This window comes from Anarrhichthys ocellatus, unplaced genomic scaffold (assembly GCF_004355925.1).
Source record: "Anarrhichthys ocellatus isolate YVR2014 unplaced genomic scaffold, GSC_Weel_1.0 scaffold26, whole genome shotgun sequence".
NCBI classification, from domain to species: Eukaryota; Metazoa; Chordata; class Actinopteri; order Perciformes; family Anarhichadidae; genus Anarrhichthys; species Anarrhichthys ocellatus.
In genome coordinates, this window is record NW_022280056.1 from 3,031,280 (window position 1) to 3,053,204 (window position 21,925).

Consider the following 21,925-nt stretch of genomic DNA (forward strand, 5'->3'; position numbering starts at 1 on the left):
ACGATGAGAGAGAGAGAGAGAGAGAGAGAGAGAGAGAGAGAGAGAGAGAGAGAGAGAGAGATTTAGTTTGTGTCGGTTACTAACTTTAGAGCAGGCTACTCCCATTACTGGATATAAAATATGAGTGGAAAGGCCTCCAGTGTGTAGTCAGCTACTTTAAAGAGCAGTTTCACAAATTCTGTTGTTGACTTCCAGTGTTTGACGTCTTCTCAGACAGGTGCACTCAGTACAGACTAGTTGAAGTTACGGCGGTACGGAGCAGTTTAACACTTCTTTCACAACGCTGACACTCAAATTCTAAACTCAACATCCACATTCTTCTGTTCATTCCGTTTAAAGCCAGTACTTCTGCACGGCTGCACATAAAGATTATGTTTCACTGTTATCTGTATTATAACATTTGGAGAATTAGATTGCAGGGGTGGCTGGTGTGATCCAAACATTGACAGTAACTACATGGCATTGTAAAGTCCCAAAATGTACTAAAAAGATGTAAAGTGTAATCATTTCTCAGCATGCTTTTATCCAACACAAATATTCAGCTTCAATCTAGATTTGTTGACATTTTCACTGCAGTCCAAAAAACATGTTGCTCTCCCTCTTGTTTACACACGCGTGTGTTACTGGGGCTGTTTATACAACAATTACAAACAAATCTATTTGTCCTTTTAGGTCGACATTCAGTACAGTCATCGTTTAAGTGCTTCAGACTCTCAGATTATTTTGAAGAAGTAAAACCCTAAAAATGATGTGTGACAAAGCGTCAGCGTCGCGCTGAGGGGCCTTTGAAGAGGAGGAGTGACTAAAGGAGGAAAAATGAGTAAAAATAAACTTGAAAGAGAGGAGACGCTCCAAACAGACACGCAGGGAACGCCTCACACGCACATACCTCTATTCTGAAGGTGCGGCTGGCGGCCGGAGATAAACATTCTAGCAGCTCGTCCTCCTGGTGAACCCCGATGATTTTATAGCTTACTATCTCCAACAGCCTGCAGGGGGAGAAAGAGAGGAGGGATTAATGCTCCACAGCAGCTTTTAGAGGAGGAACTGGTTCTCAGAGCATGAAGTCCCATTAAAACAGGGAAAACGTTAAAAACTGGTCAACAAAAATATTCATTTGAAGCAGATATTAAAATCTCAGAGTTGTTAAAGACGACTTTATAAAAATGAGAGGAATCTGCAGGCTGAGGCCTTAGATTCATAGAGTGATGTATTCATCTCACACACACACACACACACACACACACACACACACACACACGCACACACGCACACACGCACACACACACACACACACACACACACACACGCACACGCGGTGGCTACCTGAGCTTGTCGGAGCCTTTTTCAGAGAGCTCCACGGCCTTTTTACATTCTTCCAACAGGTCCCGCACACAGCCGTGCTTGTCAGGGTAGAGGGTGATCTCCTGCAAACACACGGGCACAGTTCACGTCTGCAGAAGCCACAGATTGGAATGCGTGTAGTCACATAATGCTCAGAGTGCGTCTCTGCGTTACCTCCTCTCTGAACTGGCTGTTGAGCCATATGGATTTAAAACTCCTCCTGTTCTCAAAGTCTGTTATCTTCATCTTCAACTGTGGACGCATCGAGAGAGAGAGAGAGCGAGACGTTATCAACACCCTGAGATCCAATGTGTTGCCGTAACACCGATCCCACAGGTTTCATCTACAATTCAATTTATTTTGTGCACACAATACTGCATCTTCCATTTGCAGAAGAATCTCCCTTCACACTTGTCTGTATCTGCTTCAGATAACATTATAAACTGCCACAGAGACAGTTATATTTAGAAGATAATACACTGAAGGAAGATGATGCACGGCTGACTCCTCTTTTCTGGAGGTTTTTGTTTTTCTACCGTCGCTGACAGCTGGCTACGGTAGTCTGAGCTTCGTTAGCTTAGCCTGGACCCTCTAATGTGAACTAAGCCATCATAACCATCACATGGCCCGACAGGAGAAGACACCTCGCCGTAATAACATCTATAAGTGTCTACTGGTTCAGTGTTTGACATAAATCTGCTTTACTTTATAGTCTGAATGAAACTAAACTTTCAGGAAAGCAGAAAGAACACCGATTCAGTATCAATCAGACCTCATTCTGACAGAAGACACAAAATCATTTTCCAGAGAGAAATGCACAATTGGAAATATTTATGAACACTGAAAGTAGGGCTGCAATTATTTTCGTTATTGATTAATCTGCCAGTTATTTCCAAGCTTAATTAATTAGTCGTTTGGTCTAAAAAAAAAAAAACATTACAAAACAGTGAAACAAAGGCCATCAAAATATCTTAGGGCACAAGTTAAAAGACAATAAATGTCTTACTTTCAGTCCAAAAGCCAAAAATATTACATTTACTATAATGTAAGACCAAGAAATGCAGCGAATTCTCACACTTGAGAAACTTCAACCAGGTCTGAATGAAATAAAAGATGATCAGCAACATGAGAAACAGTGAAAAACAACAAATGAAAGAAAGACTGAGCTTGAAACATAAAAGCTACTCTTTTGGCACAAAAGCATCCGTCGTGGGCCAAAACACACTTCCAAAAACTTGTGGGAAAGAAAACAGAAACCCCCCTGAAGCCTCCCTACCTGCTGATAGTAGAGCTTCTTGGGCTGCCGAGGCTTGAAGAATTGCAGCAGGTCCCGCAGCGTTCCCTCATAGTTGTGTCTGAGAGGATTCCCTGGACCGTCCCTGTACCTGGCCACCACACCACCAGGCAGGGGGGGAGGACGACCAAGGGGAGTGAAGAAGAATGACAGGAGAAGAGAAACAAGAGGGCGGAAGAAAGAAGAAGAGGAGAGAAAAGAGGCAAGTGGACAAGGAGAGAAAAAGAGGGAGAAGACGGAAACAGAAGGGGAAGACGAAAAAATTCAGCGAGATGCAGAATAGAGGAAGAATGGAGGGGGGGGGGGGGGGAGGAGGGAGGCAGAGTGGGAGGAGTTAGAGGAAAACAACAAAGAAAGGTGGGGGGGACGGGGGGGGGGGGGACAGGTTACGCAACATTTCTACTGACAACTGCAAGTAATCAGATCAAAGGCAAACATGACACAAGCTGTGAGAATAATAACACGATATATAAATGTACACCACGTTTCTATACGTCAAGCGTGACCGGGAACGTGTACGTAAAAGGGAAAATATGGAGAAGTATTGACATAAAGACGCTTTATGTACATGTGGACGTTAAGTATACTGAAACCAGTCTTTACTTTCTTTCAGTTTACTTATTATTAATCGTTATGTTCCATGTCTATAAAAGGGGAAATATCACAGGAGAGGAATATTAAATTAAATATGAATTAATTAAATAAAACCACATTGTATCATTTCTTGCACTTGTTGGGTCTGTGTCAACATCACTGATCAACTGAAATTATCAAGACTTATCTGTGTGTGTGTGTGTGTGTGGATGAGACAAGCCTCCTACCCCTGTGACTTGAAGAACTGCAGCAGCATTGGATCAGTGTTCAACCTCTGAGCTACGGTCTTGGCCACCTGACAAACAAACAAACAAACAAACATTACAAGTGGGGATCAGCACAGCCTGACAGAGTTCATCAGTGTCTGTTTTAGGGCACAATACATTTGGACACTTCTTTGTTATGGTTTAATATCAGTATGTACATTAAGAATAGAAAAACAATTCAGTTCATTTAATGTAATTTACTCACACAAGCTGCTGCAAACATACAGAAATTACATCTTTAATTCCCCCAAAACTTCAAACATTCATCCAATGGATGACCCATACCTGAAAACAGTGCATACCTGAAAATAGTTCATGCGGTTAGAGAGCGTGACGACGAAGCCTGGGTCGTTGTGGATGGTCTTGTCACAGAAGATGACGTCCACCCGGTGGTAGAGATCCCGGAAATACTCCTTGGCTGTCGGCAGCTCGCTGCTGTCGTTCTCTGGGTCGTCCCTTTGTGATTGGAGGAAGGCAAGAGAATAGATGAATTAAAAAAAATAAAAATAAAAAATAAAAAAAAAAGTACAGAATGTGCAGTGTTGACGCAGAGGAGACAACGGGAGGGAAGAGTTGGTAGACACAGATGTGACAGGTTGGGAGAGAGAATTTAAGAAAATGGTCTGAAACAATAGAGGGATCGAGACTAACGGATCATTAAGCCTTCAAAGATTATTTCTAAGCAAGAACTTCCTCTAAATGCACATGTACTCTCCTCTCTGTTGTTTCTCTGTATTTCATCAGACACACCAAAGAGCCACGAGACATGCAAGTCCTCCGCCCATCTGATGTATTATTAGGACAACATAAAAAGCGGTACTGTGCTAAATCTAATTATACAAGTGCAGGTTAGAGTGACGTGTGGAATCTTCTTGTGACAAACTTAAGTTCGGTTTACTGTCAGTGTTAATCACCAAAACACATTGTGTGCATCTTTGACGTCTAACAAACAAACAAATGAATGTTGCATTTCCTCATGCAACATTCATTTGTTGGTGCTTGACTGTCAATGAGCATTACTGCACCATGTTTGTCCTGATATAAAGCTCACAGCTAGAACTACAACTCAGCCATGCTGCTATTAAAACTCTAAATATATTGGGATGTAACTTAGCCCTCACGGCGCATCCTAAATGTAATAAAAAGAATGGGCCTTACTTCTGGAAGACAATGATGTCACCGTCCATGAGCTCATCCAGGGCCTTGTCCAGAGAGACGTCGTAGTCCTGTATCCGCTCCGTTAGATTGGGCTTTACTTCCTGTAACAGACAAGGCATCGTGGGAAATGTAGTCAGAATGAAGCCGTCTGGTAAGAGTATTTCGTCAAGAATGTGTAAACGCACAACTACAGAGGAGCAAATGTTAGCAGAAAGAGACGTGCTGCATGTAACGGTGTGAAAGTGTGCGCAGGAGAGGTTGTGAGACACGACTTGAGTGCCAGATAGAAGAGCACACGACTGTGAAGAGTGAGAACAAGTGAGGAAAAGAGCAGAGGAATGTGCCAGTAAGTGAGCGCTACATAAATAGATCACCTCATAGAGGATAAGGCTAGTTTCCTGCTGAAACCCTGCTCTCTCACACATGACTGGTAGAAGGTCTCCTGGTAACAGGGCGAAAAAGAGCAACAGAAACACGACTTTAAATCTTGAGGCATTTTTATGTGAAGTTCGACCGCGTGGTAAGCTTCAAATATACTGATGTGGCCACCACTTACTTATTTTGCAGGATATAGGTGTGTAGATATGTCCACAATAATTTAAGCTTCTGGTTTTGGGGTCATACATCTTCAAGAACAACATGACATCATCTAAAAACAAAGAGACAAAGACATTGTTGCTACAGCAGGTGGACAGCATATCACAGACATCGCTTAAATGATAACAACTAGAAGTCAACTCAAGTTACACACAATAACCCAACACCACTCCTATTATTATTACATTCATCATGCATTTACCACAATGTGAACAGTAACAGCCGGTGATCATAACCTGTGAAGCAGCATTTCTAGTAGGAGTACGTCTGTGCCAACAAACTCAATGCAAAGTCAGTTTGAAGCAATAAAACTTTGATGTAGAGGTCATGCTGAGACGTTTGAACCTAAAGAACAAGTCCCTGAGCTCTACAAGTCAAAACAAAACGAGGTGCGAAAACGCTGCCAACACTGGGCTGGATGAGGGTCGACGTGGTGGACTTACGGTCTTTGTCGAACTTGGGTAATGTGGCCCCACTGGCCGCCATCTCTGGATCCACCGTCTCCAGAAATATTGTCCAGGGGTTCTCATTGTCGCTCAGGTCGATCATCTGGAACACAAACATGCACCAACTTTTAAAAACAAAATACATATTACAGACGAGTGGACCACACGTTATATACACTGTGTGGGGGGGGCTCCAAGAATAACTGATAGGTCTTTGGGTTACTTTTGTAACTTAAATGAAAAGTGTCCCAGAACGATAAATGTACTGGATAGGCAGTGATGATGCAGTGGCAGCTTCTCACCTGACTGTACGGAAAACAGCAGACAAAGGCGTTTCAAAAATGCCCATCGAGTACCAAAATACAAACACGGGTTACGCCCACAAACACTCACCGACTTGCTGCAGTCGGCCTCGTAGTCGAGCATGGCTGGTCGCTTGGTTCCATTGCTCCGGGCCTGCATGGGCCACAGCCTCATCTGGTCCTGTGGGAAACCCTGCAGCGAAACAACAGCAGAGATTCATTTAATTCACACTTATTAAAAAAAGATGAATGGAAAAGCCCAAAAGGCGTAAAGAAGCAATATGGTGGGAGAACAGAAGATCTAAACAGTCATGTGAGGGCTCGAGATTACAACCATTTAGAGACCATTGAAGACAAAAACTTCTGTTTAAGTCAGCATGGTGTACTGATCAACTGTTGATCAGTGGGAGGGAGATTTCAGACAAGTGTGTGTACATGTTTTGTGTCTGTCTAGCTAGTTAACAAACAGGAAAAACCACAAGCCTCTCTCTCAGACACGCGTTTAAAAAACAGTGACTGGATATACGGTGCATGCGGGATGAATACATTTTAAAAAATACATTAGTCGGATCCATTTTTCTCACCATGGTCTGAGAGAGGGTCTGGACAAACTCCTGCAGCGTGGAGCTCTTCAGGACCTTGAAGACGGTGTACTTCACCTTCTCCTCGTCATACATGTCGTTGCCCTGATGACCACAGAACTGGTCCTCTGTTACGATCTGATGAGGAAGACAACAAGAAGAAAACAACCTTAGTGACTTAGTTCAGACTGGACCCGGGACATGAGAAGTGAGAACTCTTGGGAAACAAACTGCAGTGAGGTGTCAGATCACTAACTGCATTTAGTAGTATTTTTTGTTTTGTCGCTGAGATCTCAGTTTTAACAAATGAATAGGAGTTTCCTCGCATTGCCTCTGCAGAGAGAAGGAATAACGAGAAAACAACCTTTTGTCCCGACCTCATACTTGGCTCAATTATATAAAGGCAGCGCTGCTGACATCTGTGAACAGGATAAACTTTTCTTATCTTTTAACAAGCCGTTTCCTTAGTATCACTCGCTGCTCTTCTCACCATCTCGACAACACTGACTGCCACAGCGCCCACGTTCTCTCAGTCAGAGAAAACAACCGTCGACTCAGCTTTACAGAAAGGTGGAGTTGGCCATTTTGTTGCTCCCTTTGATAACCTTATAGGTATGTTCCAATACAAAACTATGTCATAATAATGTTTTTTAAATTTAATTTCAAGGTAGAATTGTATTGATGGAGTGCTAATGCATAATAGGCCTGGTAATTCATACAGAAGATAGGTATGTTATAATCTGCTGATCAGGTAAATAGTTGTTTCCATCCAACTATGAAATCATATCTCAGCACTTTTACAAGTATTTTCATGTTAAAAGTCAATTAAACCAGTGCAGTTTCAACTGCTAATGTGAAATCTTTTCAGAAAGATATCTGGTTAGATGGATCCTACATAAAGATCTTGGTATGCAGCTATGCACTCTAGCAGACTTAACGTAATGGAGCAGCACATCACAGTATGTAAGAAGCCAATCTGCTGGTTTGGCACCACTAGTGCTACACTGCTGCACCTACTTGTCCAGCACTGCCACAAAAATGTGAGCAACGCTTTCAGGTTCCCACTGTACCTTCCAGTCTGTGAAACTTAAAGCCCACATGGCAGACATGTGCTCTCAACACTTATTATTATTATTATTATTATTATTATTATCATTATCATCTGCACTCAGCAGCTTGCACCAGCAAAGTGTGCAAAGCCTCGCAGCACCTCAGAGCACTAAAGACAGCCGTCCTGGTATCCTACCTGGACCTGCATGTAGAGGTGAGCCTCCTGGCGCTCCTTCCTCTTCTGTGCCTCCACCCTTTTCTCCTCCTGCAGACGCTCCACCAGCTGCTGGGGGATGTCCACGTCAGTCATCGGCAGGAGCACCTCGCCTGGGACACAAGGAGAGATGCGAGGATCATCGAGTGCAGCACAGTAACATTGGTGCGTACTATAATCTTTAAGGCAGTAAACTATGGATGTCAACGGGAGTAAGTCAATCACCAAATGAAGAAGTGGAAACCGGAATTACATTTTGCCACACATGTATGTAGTAAGGTTGGGCGATACTCTACCAACGACATCGCTTTAAGAAAAACAATATTCTAAAGTTTTATCCAAAAAGAGCTTAAGAGACAAATATATTTAGAATGGAGAAGCATATGTTGCATTATCCATAAGTGGCCACGGTGTACAGGCACTAAGTGCTATTTTATAGGAGGGCGTGCTGAGATCAATAGAGAAGAAGACAAAGACTGAATATATGTGAGGACCAGTATCGTGTTGAACGATCCTCTCATCATATCGCCCAGGCCTAGTATGTAGTGCTGTACTTAAAGACAGATCAGCTGGTGCAGTGGAGGACAATAAGTCATGTTTTTATGGGAAAATCTCTGTTTAATATTAGCCAGAAAGGCAGAAGGAGAGGAGCATGTCACTCACTGAGCTTGGACTCGCGGATGTAGACCAACATGTACGCGTTGGTGCAGTGGCGCACTGAGAGGTCGTCATCGTGTCCTCCGTAGTTGTGCTCTATGGCCTCCTCCTTGGTGCACCGCGACACAACGTCGTCATCAAACTTACACCACTGGAGGGAAAGAAAGAGAAAACCAGAGCTCACTTAAGACAACTGTTTGTCAGGCTTTCAATCAACACTGAAAACAACATGAAAATTCATAAAACTAACAAATGCATATCTATTAACTTCCCATTGTTCTCTTAAAAAGGATGACTCGTACAGGAGTGCTCAACCAAGTGACCATCAATCACAAAATAAGCGACAGTACACGACATTAGTGCCGACTAACGTGTCTGTGTGAGACAGGAGCGGTTAAAGGTGTCAAGTGTGTAAGAAGGTTTCAGATGTACCACTACTACTACTACTACAACAGACAATACAATGACTGAGCCGTAATGTTAAATGTCATTATGCATCGTCAGCGGCACAAAGCTGGATTGTTGTTAGTTATACTCCTGACTGGCAGAATGTATTTATTATGTCTCTAATTCAACACTGGTCTTGACATTAAGTGGTGAGATGGCCTTCTCTCAAGTAGCTTATCGGACCATTAAATGTCAATTAGTAGGTAGTTCAGCAAATGCTTCACCTGGTTTTCAAAGGGACGGTTTGGGTGTTTTGATGTGGGGCTGTATGAGGATACTTAGACATTGTATTATCTACAGATGGTGGTCGACGACCCCCAGTAGGGTACAGAACATCATCTCCTGTAGTTAACACACTGACTATGTATGGAGTGATTTGTCACTAAAGAAGTGGCAGCTAATATTCTTCATCTTGGCTCTGGAGTCAGTTTAAAAAGGCCAGAGAGAAATGAATGTTCTATGCATTTAATTTCATGTAAATAAGTAGAACATAAATAGCTGTAGTTCCACATTATTCTTTAAGGTCTACATCGTAACGAGAGAGAGAGAACATTCTTATGCTCATTTTGAATGTGGTAAAAGATAGTAACACTATAAAACATGTTTACTTTTAGTCTAATGTCATCATATCAAATTACTCATCGTGATGCTGAAGTAGATCTCATATCTAAAGAAGTTGAGCACCCATAGTTTAGTTAATACCACACAATGAGAATAGCTGGTAGCATTATTAGTGCAGAAAGCCCAACACTGCCCACAGAATGTTTGGTGTATATACATTTAAAAAAAAAAAAAAAAAAAAAAAAAAAGTGTCCTCACAATTGGTTCCTTGACACTAACTTTGCCGTCTCCCTTTGGGTTAAGATAGACGACGTAGTGACCGCCGTGGTTGTCCCCGCTGTGCACAAGCACGGCATGCAGGATGTAGTTGGCCGGGTCCTTGGAGTCCGTCTTCTGAAGGAACTCATCTAGAGGTAACTGATCCGGGAACTCAAACCTGCAGAGGAAAGAGGAGGACGGACGACTAAGCCATTAACATTCGGAACAACAAATTTATGCAAGAAAAGAAAGCGAGAGTTGAAGCCGCCATCATTTAACTCCCGAGACTGCATAGCCACACACTCTGGATGTGTGTATATACTTATACAAAGCCCTCAGGGGGCCAGGTGCCCGTGGCAGTGTCACACGGATGACTCAGAGCTTCAGGGGGACATTAACTATTCTGGACGGCTGCGTGCGTGTTCACAAAGTGTCACATTATCCTGGTGGATTATTAAAACACCATTAGCTCCCGAAAAGCTTTACACAGAACGATACGGCCTGCAGGAAACACTCAGTGACTCACTTGTTTTAGTGCAGCAGGTCAGGGCGTGCTCTTTCAGAGATCACCGGCTCGAGGGCCGTTTCTGGAAATAGACTGCTCCTTTAACCTATGTGATTATGGACCAGACCATCTCTAAACCTGTGTCTAACCACCGGCCACCGACGCAGTGTGCGACAAGCAGAGATCTGATTCAAGCAGGGCAGTGTACAAGTAAACATTATGAAGTCTGGTGTTTTTGTTCTACCTGTCGTTAATCTTGATGTTTTGGTCGGTCTGCGGGTCATACATGAACCTCATCAGCTGCAGATGGAGGATTGGAGGGAAGGTCAGGAACTTCACCCCCTTCTCTGCTTCCTGTAATACAACAAATGTGTCATCCGGTCAGTACATCCCATTCATTCTCCTCAGTGGTTGCAGCATAAATACCATATAAGATATAGCAAAATAAATGAAACTAAATGTAAGCAAATAAACTCGAACAAAAAGACACAAATAATTTAGATTCTTACCTGCAGGCCGTGCTCTCCTGCGTCATATTTGTTGTCGCCATCCAACTGTTCAGTTGCAACATAATCTTTGAACGACTCGAAGACTGGAAATAAGCAGAAAGCAAAGATGAGATCAAGCAAAATGCCATATTGGTAAATTCAGAAACAGGTCTTGTATACTGCAGATGGGAGTTAACTGGAAATACAACATCTATTCATGGCAAAATGTCAGAGAAAAGGAATGTTTAAACCAATTCATTATATAAAAAACTGAATCTGCTGCAGCACCACTGATTCATTGTTGGAGAAAATGAAGTGGTGCTGATGTTGGTACTCACTGTTCTTCTTTCCTTTTATGCTTAGCTGGATGTCATAGTAGTCCTCTATCCGCTCTGACCGGTAGTCCACATGCTTACACTGGATATATGACTAGAGAGAAACACACACACTTCAGATTGTACGATAGAATTAGCAAGTCAAAAATGTCATTTCTAAACAGGGTCACAGCTTGATTTAACCTCGGTCTATTCTTAAACTGACCTTGTTCCAGGCTGCATCCTGTACTAAGTTAGACTACTTCACATCAACTAGATGTACAGCAATGTTTACATAATGCATGCTGCACTGGCTTTACCATGTACTCTGATAAATAAACAGTATCAGTCTCAATAAAAAGTTAACTCACGGTGGACTTTCACAACAACTACATAAAATGTGGCTGAAACCAGGAGGACAAGTCAGACAAGAAGAGCTGGAGACAAAGAAACATACCACCATCTTTCCTCTGAAGAGTTTGGGGATAGTTCCCTCAACACAGGTGCCTTTCATTTTGTTCTCCACATTGTCCAGGAGCTGAAAACACACAAACACACACACACAGTCAGTATCTATTCAGCATGCATACACACCCACATTCTGTAAGGGCATATGAGAGAACTCACCACTCTGCACAGCTCCTGTACATCATGTTGCATGAAGCTATCTAGTGTTTCCCATCTTCACATAAGGAAAAAGAAAACACAACAAGGTAGTTAGATACAATACTCACAGATCAGGAAAGATGTGAGGCTTGTAACCATTTAAAATTCTACTAAAAATAATATCCAACGCAGTCTTTAAGTGTGAAAAAGCATCTGGATTTCAACATTTTCAATGTTTAGAGCGTTTCAATGCCAACAAGAAAACACATATTACAGCATCGATCTGTGCCTCTGTAAAACAAAGGACAGGTGAGCTGCCTACAAAGAAAAGTCTACACTACCCAAAGGACTTGGTGAGTTTCTTGGTGCCGACGGGTTTGTCGCTGTGCTGCAGCTCGTAGAAAACCCTCTGCAGAGCCAGGGGAACGCTCTTGGAGGAGTCGTCTCCCTCTGTGGGCATCATGTACACCGCCTGGGGAGGAAGTCGAGAGGAGTCACACTTAGCTTCGGACAATAATACTCGGATGTGGAAGTTACTCATTTTCTATATTAAAATGTGTTATTTTCATGACAAGTACAATTCATTTCTAGAGCTCCTTCTGGAAAAAGCAATGCCACAGCAGTGACACTACGGTTTATTAAAGGGCTCCACAATGCAACCATTTGTTGCACAGTGCTCATAAATTCTAGAACTAGGAGACCAGTGCGCCCTGCAAATATGGCCCCCTTTTTTTTCAATTTTAATTATCGTATATATACACATCATGTGAACCACCTGGAGGGAACAAGTGTGTGTCCCGTCCAAACAACACTGGGGGTGTGGTTTGCGGTGGCATTAATTGCATACTCAAAAAGTAACAATTCTGATTCATCAACAGTGAGCAGATTGATGTGTGTGAAACTGAAAGTGGACACACACTGAACTAAAGCTGTAGTGCACATATTTACACATTAAATAAACATTATGTTCACTAAACTAACGTGTAAAATGCACAGAAACCGACACAGATGCAGAGAGCAAACCATACCCGTCGTAGCTGGTTGGTGAAGAACAGTGTCTGTAGCAGGCTGTTCATGTAGCAGGTAGCTCCCTGGTTCTTTAGTCCAACATAGCCTGTGTGTTTCTTTGAATCCCATCTGGTTACAGAGAAAAAGATGATGTTATATGTTAGAAAATGAAACCAGGGACCATTGTAAAAACCCCAACCCAGAGAGAATTAGGAGCTACGTACGCCACTCCATGTGGGGCATCTGCCTGGACATAGACTTCAAATGTGACTTTGTCATCATCGACAAAGCCCCTCTCTGGATCGGTCACATCCTGAAACACAACACCACCAAAACGGTTCATATCAATAGGAGATAGAAGAAAACGCATTTTCTTACTCTTATTTATGAATAAGAGGTCCAAATGGACAATGTGCAAATGCATTATGCTACAGCAAAGCCTCTTCTGTCAATCCATCAACAAATATATGTATATTGTGTTCCTGCCAGTGTCTATCAGCATCTTCAACAAACAAGCCAATATTTCTCAGTTTCTGGACTTACACTCCAGGACATGAAGTTGGAGAAGCCCCAATCATTCTCTTTGTGGAAGAACAGGTGACTGATCCTGCGGCTGAAGGACTTCTCGTCGTCTTTGTAGTTGATGATCTTCAGCATGGCCTGAGCGTGGCACGACCATGACCTAAAACAACAGAATCCAGAAATCTAATTACAAAACAACTATCATTTTTACTTCATGAATAAACAACTGATTGCATCATGTATCCCATGAATGTCGATGCAGATCTGGAGCTAGTTACAGATTTAACACATTCTGTTATTGAGGAATTCTGCAGCCATGTTGTGGGAATGAGCCGTCTGAGTGTTAACTAGTTAAGATTCTGTTGAGGTTCATGAAAAACTATAAAACATTAATAAAGATTTAATATTCCAAAAACAAAAGAACATGGAAGTGAACAGTGAGCTTCATTTATTGCATCTATGATGTAACACAAAACAAACAACCTGTGGTAAACAAAGTCAACAATTTAACACCGTCACCAATTCTATGATCAGAAAAGGTTTATAAATGAAGAAATGTGGTGATCGGGCCTCAACAGCTAACTTCTCTTCCTTTAACGTTTCTTGGTGGCAGCTCTGAAGAACACCTTTTGACTAAAAGTCCTTTGAGGCAAAGTACTTGTACTTGACTAGAAGATCAGGTCATCAGGACCGCTGTTGGAAATGAATAAATCGGCTCAATTTAGAAATGTCTGCACTGACTGAACACCAGTTTTGTAAAAGGTGTCCTCGTAAAAAACGATTTATAACTCTGGAAATAGTTCATTTAATGTTATCTAAAATAACGCTATTCGTGAACAAGTACCAGAGCAAGCGAGTTGAGTTGAGCGTAAAGTGGCAATTTAGTTTTATGGGCTTTTTTTAGGGTGACATAGGGTGGCCCCAATGTGTACCAAGAACCATCAAATGTTTCAAGTGTGCCCGTGCGTCTCTGCAATGTCCCCCAAATCCCTTGTCCCACCGAGACACCTACGTGGAGTCGGACTCTGCGTTACACTGCAGGAAGAAGCCCACGCTCTTCTGGTGTGGCCGGTCGGGATAGAAGCGCGGCATCACCATTATCTTCCACGGAAGGTTCCGGACGAAGCAGGACGGGCTGAGCACGGACTCACTCAGGCGGCTAAAGCGCTCGACTACGAAGCGGAAAGTCGCCTCTGACCGCCAACTGGTGTCTGTGGAAAGATGGAGTTTGACAGGTGGAACGGTGAGATGCCGAACAGATTTCCTCCAGCTTTCAAGACCAGGTGCAACCGGTCAGTGGATACAACTTAATGCGAGACCAACAAACCCACAGCCAATTAGCTGACCAGTAACTCATTGGATCATGTTAAACCTGGATCATTAAGAGACATTTACTTTCACAGCACAAGCGTTGAAACAATCTAAAGTGTGGACACCTCATTCTAGCCACGCCCAGAGGAAGACCCAGAGTGAGTCATTTTACTGTTTGTTTTTACTTTGATATGCACTAAACTCATTAAGGCATTTTAACTACAGCCTTAGTGTGAGCGTAACGGAAGTAAGCCCAGAGGCTTCCCTTTGTTCTAAAGTTGAGTAATATGACTCCAAGAGCACCTTGTATTCATCTGGAGTTTACCTAGTTCACAACCAAGAGCACCTGGTATTTCTCATTTCATGCAGAAGTGCTTGGAGTTTGTAATGGTGTTTGTTAGTGTAAGTGCACATCATCCTCACCATCCTCCATGTCCTCCTCTGTGTTGTTGTGTCCATCTGCCATGGCCACGTTACCATTGATCACTGGGTTGGCCGGGATTCTTGGAGGGTCGTCTGTGTCTCCAGCTGTACAAAGAGAGGAACACTCGAATAAGACTGGATGGTTCTAGCATAGATAGCAGGCTAGAGACCTTTCTTCAGTTGGAGGAAAGCTTGCCGATGCCTTTGACGAATGTGTGACTTCAGCAGGTCAGAAACAAAAACGGATTACCCGACCAAGGTCAATACAATATGGCATTAAAACCACCCACACACACACACAGTAATCCATGTTTATCAGTCAAAAGCAACAACCATTTAAAACTTAAAGTTGAGCTGGATTACTTTCTTACTACCATTGGAGCATTTTATTTCCAGAAAACATGAATATACAAATCAGAACTCATACATCCTACAATACCTTTGCTAATGCAGTTTTGTCCCCGATTGGAAATTATGGGAACATTTGGGATGAGATTAGACAAGAAAGCTTATTTTGCCAAGTTGCTGTGAATGTGTGCACCTTTTAAAAGAGCAGGACTTAAAATCTGATAATTACCATAATTTATTCCATAAATACAGCATCGACCAAGATCAGACTTTTTTTATATTAACTATTGTCTCCATATTTATCTACTGCATCTCCACATTTCATAGAGATCCTTCATGGCCCCTTTCATACATTTCACTGCTGAGACAGCATGGTCTTTCCCAGTCTGTGTGTCAGAGCGAGAATGTGTGTGTATGACAAAGACCATGGGACATTACAGTAGGCTGGGTAATTATGGACACAATGCAGGATTAGGCTGCCAGTCATCGCTCAAACAAAAACACACGCGCACAGAGGACAACAATGATCCTTCCGTATCATGAGTCGGCTCTATATAGTCTCATCTATGGAAACGGATTGATAACAGATGAGCTTGAAGTAGACTCCAAGGAGTGATTGAAATCTGCCTGCATCCTGTGATGACAATAATGCAACAGCAGCCAGACTTAACCAGAACAACAACATTGATATAACTCAGGCACATGTCTCCAAACATGTTGATGTGTCAATCTGCCGCTTACACTGTATTTCACGTGTATCTGGGATCCTTGTCTTCCTCCGAGCTGACGGCTGCAATGGTGTCAGTTGTGGGTGTGTGTCTCTCCAGGTAACGTTACTGGCCGAGTCCTCCAGGAGACTGACCTCGTTTCCTCAAGTGGATTACATGGTGCTAATGGGGTCTGTCAGTCAAATCCATGACAACTTCTTGCCCCGCCCATTGTGCCGGTCTATCCAGAAACCTCTGAGAAGTACTTCCTAATTCATCAGACCCCGCAATCTCCACAAGCTGAAGCTGGATATGGTTCCAATAATTTAATATATGACAAAAAACAACACACTCAAAACTACACAGGTGAAAGGTGGAAATCCGAAGCATCTCAACACATTGATTCATTTATAAATATTTCCAAGAAGCATCTCAGTATTTTAATACTTGCTACGACTTTCAATTTCAAGAGAGAAGTGCCAAGAAAGTATTCTAATCTTTCCTAATTTTTCATTAACGGTAATCATCATCAAGACAGATTTTCTCCTGAGACAACTGTATTCTGGGCAAACAGAAAAACTCCAGGTGTGCTTTTAACCTACAGCAACAAGGTTATAAGAGCACAGTCGATCCTGCTACACTTGCTTGGCACGAAGATGCTGAAATGCTGTTTGATGCATTAGACTAAGTAACTTATGTTTCTCCTGTGGACCAATGCAGTAAAGGTATGAAAACATCCCCTCAACAATCTCATGAAGAATCAATAACACTGAATGACTGTGAAGCAATTATCTACTTACATCTTAGTACTTAATTATGTCCTATTAGACAAACTGGATTTTATAGGAAAGATATATGTTTAGAAATTGTATTATGTTTGTTTTCTAATAATTTCCTACATGTTACGAGAGCCGTGGCAAACATTAACACTGATGGTGTGGCCGCATCAGCCTGGCCTCCTGGTAGGATTGCTGTGGTAAATGACGGAGATATGAAGAGCAGAAGATGGATTACACCGCAACTGTATGAAGCCTCATGCAGTAAAGGAAAGGTGTTATGTGTTTATTATGTCAACTTGTTTTCACTGCCCTTGTAAGGCTGCAGTGCACTGGGAGAGAATCCAACATGGGTAAACCAGCAATTAAGGGTGAGGAAGTCTGGTGAATGCACCTGCTGCTAGGAAGACAAATATTAAAATCAACGATTGAAACATATAAATGATGCCCGGTGCTGGTTCCACTTGCTCATTTCTGAAATTATATAAAATAAAATATAATTTGCATGCAGGAAAATAACAAAGTGTGTGCGAACAGATCATAAAATCACTGGGACCAAATGACGCAGTGATGCTGAAGGCTCCCTCAAGCCAATATCCTGTACAGAGTTGACATTTAACAAAAAAACAAACTTTATAAAATGGTGTTTAGGTCGGGTGTTCTGCGTGTAAAACGCTTACTAAAACGGTAACATAGGTGGCCCTGGCTACAAAAGCTTACTAACAATAACAGAGATCATTAAAAATGGCGAGCTCCATGCCGTCTGGTCGTCGTCCATACAATGAAGCAGCAAATCCCCGCGCTGTCTCTGTGCGGGCCTGGCTTACCGCAGCGGCGACTACCGTCACTAGCCACACGTTTCACTTAAAACACTGTCAAACATCAAAGTATAAACTAACTAAACATCAACATGATTTACATTTACGTCCGCCGGATTGTCATCTGCTCTGCTGACATAGCTAAACGTGTTATCCCCACAGTCAATTTAGCAAATCACGATCGACGCATCTGCGTTAGCGCTAGCTACCTAGCAAACACCAGCCATTTATTCATCTGCAGGCCGTTATTAGCCAACATTAGCTGGAATCATAAGAGCTAACTAGCTACCAGAAATGCTGAATAAAAAAGAAACACCCAACGTATGTACTTTAAAACGGTACACAGCCATTAGAGACAAGTGGAAAAACTCGATCGCGTGAGGCAAATATTCAAGGCCTAACATTTGAGCAACATCTGAATCGAACGTTGCAAAAATACAAGCCGCCATTTTGGAACGCCACACACCCCCTCCGTGAGTGTTAGCGGATCAGCTAACTAGCATGCTAGCCAGCGAATGAATGCAACGAGGTGGGCCTCGAAGCTAACGGACTGGCTTAAAAGTAGCTTGTCTCGCTAGCAATGTACATTTGCGTTTTACCAGCGTATTGAACACATAAGTGCAAGTAATACAGATACCCGGCAAACGTATTTACAACACAGATTATGCAATTAACGCATTTTTGCGGGCAAACTAACATAATTTACCTTGTAATGTTATTCACCCGGTGTCGTTAACGTACTCTGCAGGCCCACATTTGATGTACGAGCCATCAGACACGATGCTAACACACTATCTTTTGGCTTAACGTTGCATGCCCAACGTTAATTAACGGTCTATGTTTTCACGTCAATGAGTCAATGAAAAAAAAAAAAAAAATAAAATTAAAAACAAACAAAAAAAAAAAAAAAAAAAAAAAAAAAAAACTTACGTTAGAATTAGTTCGATCACATTAACGGCTACACTTTGACGAGGACCGCAGGTGCCGATAACTGTCAAGAATCAACCCACAGTGAAGTCAAAGCAGCAGGATTAATGTCCTTAGCGATGGTTCCACGTTAATTACAGGCTAACAGTCGCACTGTTTACAAACGTGTAACGTCAGGTTATCATCAGCCAGTGAGAGTTTCATGGACGTAATGTGGACTCACGATTGCGATGATTTGGTAAAACTGCATCTGAGAACCTTGAACAAAAACAGTATATTTATTAAAAACAGTGCTCGATACTAATGAATGATTAGTGTGGCTAATATCTGACAATGTGGATCAACAGCTCATTTGGGGTTATGTTACGGGGAATGTAATATTTGGAAGTATACGGAGAGAAATCCCAGCTCCAGTTCGCTTATAACGCAAAATGAGGTCAGATCCACACAAGTGTGCTGCAACGGACGCACAATCAGCAAAAAAAAAAAAAAATCGGCTATCCTGGCTAGCGTCGGGCCTTCGTGTTTACTGTAGAGTTGAGCATACAACTTAATGCATTTCTCGCGCCGCTGTTAAATTATGAAAAATAGGCTGTTACGTGTAAGTTCACCCTTCTTTGGACCATTTCTTACCTTCCATCTCCATGTCCTCTGGCTCGCTGAGCTGCTGCTCTCCGGCTTTCTGCTGCTGCTGCGTGTGGTGATGGTGGTGGTTCATGTCGGCAGCTGTTGTTGTTGTTGTTGTGGTGGTGATGCAGTGCTCCTTTCTCTTACTACCCTCGACCTTGTCCAGGGTGGGCTCGGCGGTGGACCTGGTTCTGGACTGCTGGTGAGGAGGTGTGGTGGTAGGATGCGGAGGAGGTGGGGTGCACAGGTCGAGCCTCGGCGGCCGGGCCTGCTCTGTCGCGACCTCGGCCTTGTCCGCTGTCAGCGCCGGGGAGCGAGGAGGGGAGGTCGGCGGGGGAGCGGGTAGAGAAACGCGGACGTATTTGCTCGCTATTCGCCCAATCTCGGCGCCTTTTGTGGGTGCGAGGAGTCGCTGGTTTTGACGGTGGGATGGATGGACCTGGGCCCACTGAAATTAGCTTTAATCAATCCGGCTTTTACCACCGGGAAATGTGGGGCAACAAGACAACGCACAACACGACTTTGCCCCTTTAAGGAACAAATACCCTGTTTATATAGCTAGCGTTTCGCTACCTGACAATAGGTAGCTAACTGGTGATATAGGTACAACAATGAAAACAACGGTTCCTTTGCTATATAGACACACATTCAACAACTTTGTCTGCGATATCCCCAGTCCGTGTGCTCCTCAGATTGTCCCTCGTCTGGGGAAGAGCGGAGGAAGAAGCTATCCATTCAAACCAGCTTCCACTACGGAATAGGACTAGTGTTGATTTGGAAGTTCGCGGAGACGAGAGTTGCAACGACCCGACCATAAAACCCAAATCACGCACAACGGCTCCTAACGCAATACACGACAAAACGCGGCACCTCTTTGCATTTGTAGCTCGCCCTCTTGTTTCTTGTGAGGAATGTGCCCGGTCATACAACGTTAACTGGCTCTCAAACCCCGCTCTCCCGTGGTTTGTGATGTGTGGAGTCTGAGGTAAATCTCAAAATGGCGGTCGCGCTCTTCTCTGAAATGTCACATCCGCATGGAGATCTAAACACTGGCCCATCCCCGGTTCACATCCATGTAAAAAGATCGGGATCGGGATCAGGCGTGTGCATCGGGCACGGGGGGAATAAAACATAAATACCAACAACAATTAGCAGATTAATGGAAATTATAGGAATGACAGGGCCTGGCATGCGTGTGAGTGCACGTTGGAACACCTTATTTTTCGCAACTAAACTGCAAACATTCTTAACTTTTTTACTGAGCAATGTTGAACAGCTGCAGTTATGCCTGCTAATTTAAATTTTGTATGCAAAACATGAGCAATTACGAGTTTTATGGGTAAAACAAACAATGGACCTGCAGCATATAAAACCAAATTAAAGTAAATGTAAAAGTAAACACAAATTTGACTGTAGGGTCATTCTTCAAGTAAAACACAAATGCAGGATTTTTACTCCAAAGCAATATTTTTACATTGTGCTGCAGAATGTCTATTAGCTACTTTCCTCTATAAGGCACCTGCACCTGATTGTGGTAGCACATTGCTGCTTTTTGGCATCTCTTATAGTTTTTTCATCTTAATTTGTTCTATTTACTTATTACTTTTACTTGTATTTACTTGCTTATTTATTTATTTACAAGTTGAGTTAATTTATATGATTTTATTAAGTGTTATACAGGCTGATCTTGTGATGTACTTTTAATTTCCAGGGGCCTGCTAACCCTAATTTGTGATATCACTGCAGAGCCTCTTTTGCTTCAAATACTGTATTAGGCAATTTGAGCAATATTGAGCATTTTATGATGGAAACAAGTTTGTACTCTCCCACAACAAAAATATTTTTGGTAAATAAGGTCAAAGAAGTGTCACCTGAAATCATCCGGTTAGGACCTTTTACTTTAATTTAAGCTGTGCCTTGTGTGATTCCCAAATTTAAACTATATTGTCCATCTGTTCTGGAAATGTATACATACCGTAAACTGTGGTAAGATATTTGTAAAATTATCTACAAACTCTAGAAAGTGTATTGTCTAATTAATCTCATGAAAGTTGTTGCAAAGGTTTACATTCATAATTTTAACTTTGCTAAAGTAAAACCTCACTTTAATCTTTTTAAGAAAAAAAGATGACAATCAAGACAGTAATACAAAATATAAAAATAGTGAATAGTGTAAAATAGTGTAAAAACTGTGAGACTGCTCCCAATTTAATGTTTTTAAGTCTGCTATCTATTTATTAATGTTGACCTCTGGCATGTGTTATGTTTTCTTTTGTTTATTTTTTTCTTCTTCACTTTTTTACATTGATTTTCTTTTATAGCCTATATATATTTACCTAATTATTTTCTTAATTTGAAAAAATGCTGCTAATTTGTATTATTGTATTGTTAACCGATTAAAAACAAAATTAAATGATGCCAAATTTGGACTTACAAAACTGTAATAATTTAGGCCAGGCACATCCACAATTCCTAAATTGTTTATCCTCCAAAATGCCCTCCAACCTTTCTCTAGTTGACCATTGTCATTATAATTCACAGAGGGACCCATGTGCCAATAAACAAACTAAATTGCAAAAATACAAGCTATCATGCAAATGAATAAGGCCATACATAAATCAAAGATGAACAAAAAAATCTAATTAAAACGAAGGTTTGCAATAAACACTTTACTCACTGGTGAAACATACCAACTCAACTCTTATATAATTGGGTAGTGCCACTGTGTAGGACAACCTACGTCCAATCAGGATTTTTCCCTTCACCAGAGCAGTGT

General features: G+C 42.1%; 1 protein-coding gene across 4 annotated transcripts in view; it reads right to left on the bottom strand.

Moving 5' to 3' along the window:
- usp7 (ubiquitin specific peptidase 7 (herpes virus-associated)) overlaps positions 1-19,240 on the bottom strand; it is a 21,286-nt gene extending 2,046 nt beyond the window's left edge. The window contains exons 1-27 of one of the 4 annotated variants that reach the window (XM_031862077.1): positions 19,156-19,240; positions 14,947-15,051; positions 14,225-14,423; positions 13,234-13,372; positions 12,915-13,003; positions 12,711-12,819; positions 12,024-12,154; positions 11,704-11,758; positions 11,534-11,614; positions 11,101-11,191; positions 10,784-10,866; positions 10,519-10,628; positions 9,770-9,947; positions 8,510-8,654; positions 7,829-7,959; positions 6,586-6,720; positions 6,093-6,194; positions 5,697-5,802; positions 5,213-5,305; positions 5,031-5,098; positions 4,657-4,757; positions 3,801-3,954; positions 3,460-3,527; positions 2,621-2,729; positions 1,519-1,596; positions 1,327-1,427; positions 890-989 (exon numbers count right to left, since the gene is read on the bottom strand). In XM_031862077.1, coding sequence (XP_031717937.1) covers positions 890-989; positions 1,327-1,427; positions 1,519-1,596; positions 2,621-2,729; positions 3,460-3,527; positions 3,801-3,954; positions 4,657-4,757; positions 5,031-5,098; positions 5,213-5,305; positions 5,697-5,802; positions 6,093-6,194; positions 6,586-6,720; positions 7,829-7,959; positions 8,510-8,654; positions 9,770-9,947; positions 10,519-10,628; positions 10,784-10,866; positions 11,101-11,191; positions 11,534-11,614; positions 11,704-11,758; positions 12,024-12,154; positions 12,711-12,819; positions 12,915-13,003; positions 13,234-13,372; positions 14,225-14,423; positions 14,947-15,051; positions 19,156-19,240 — 2,946 coding nt within the window. The other 3 variants (XM_031862078.1, XM_031862079.1, XM_031862080.1) reach the window with 3 other exon arrangements.
- Positions 19,241-21,925: the final 2,685 nt, after the last annotated feature.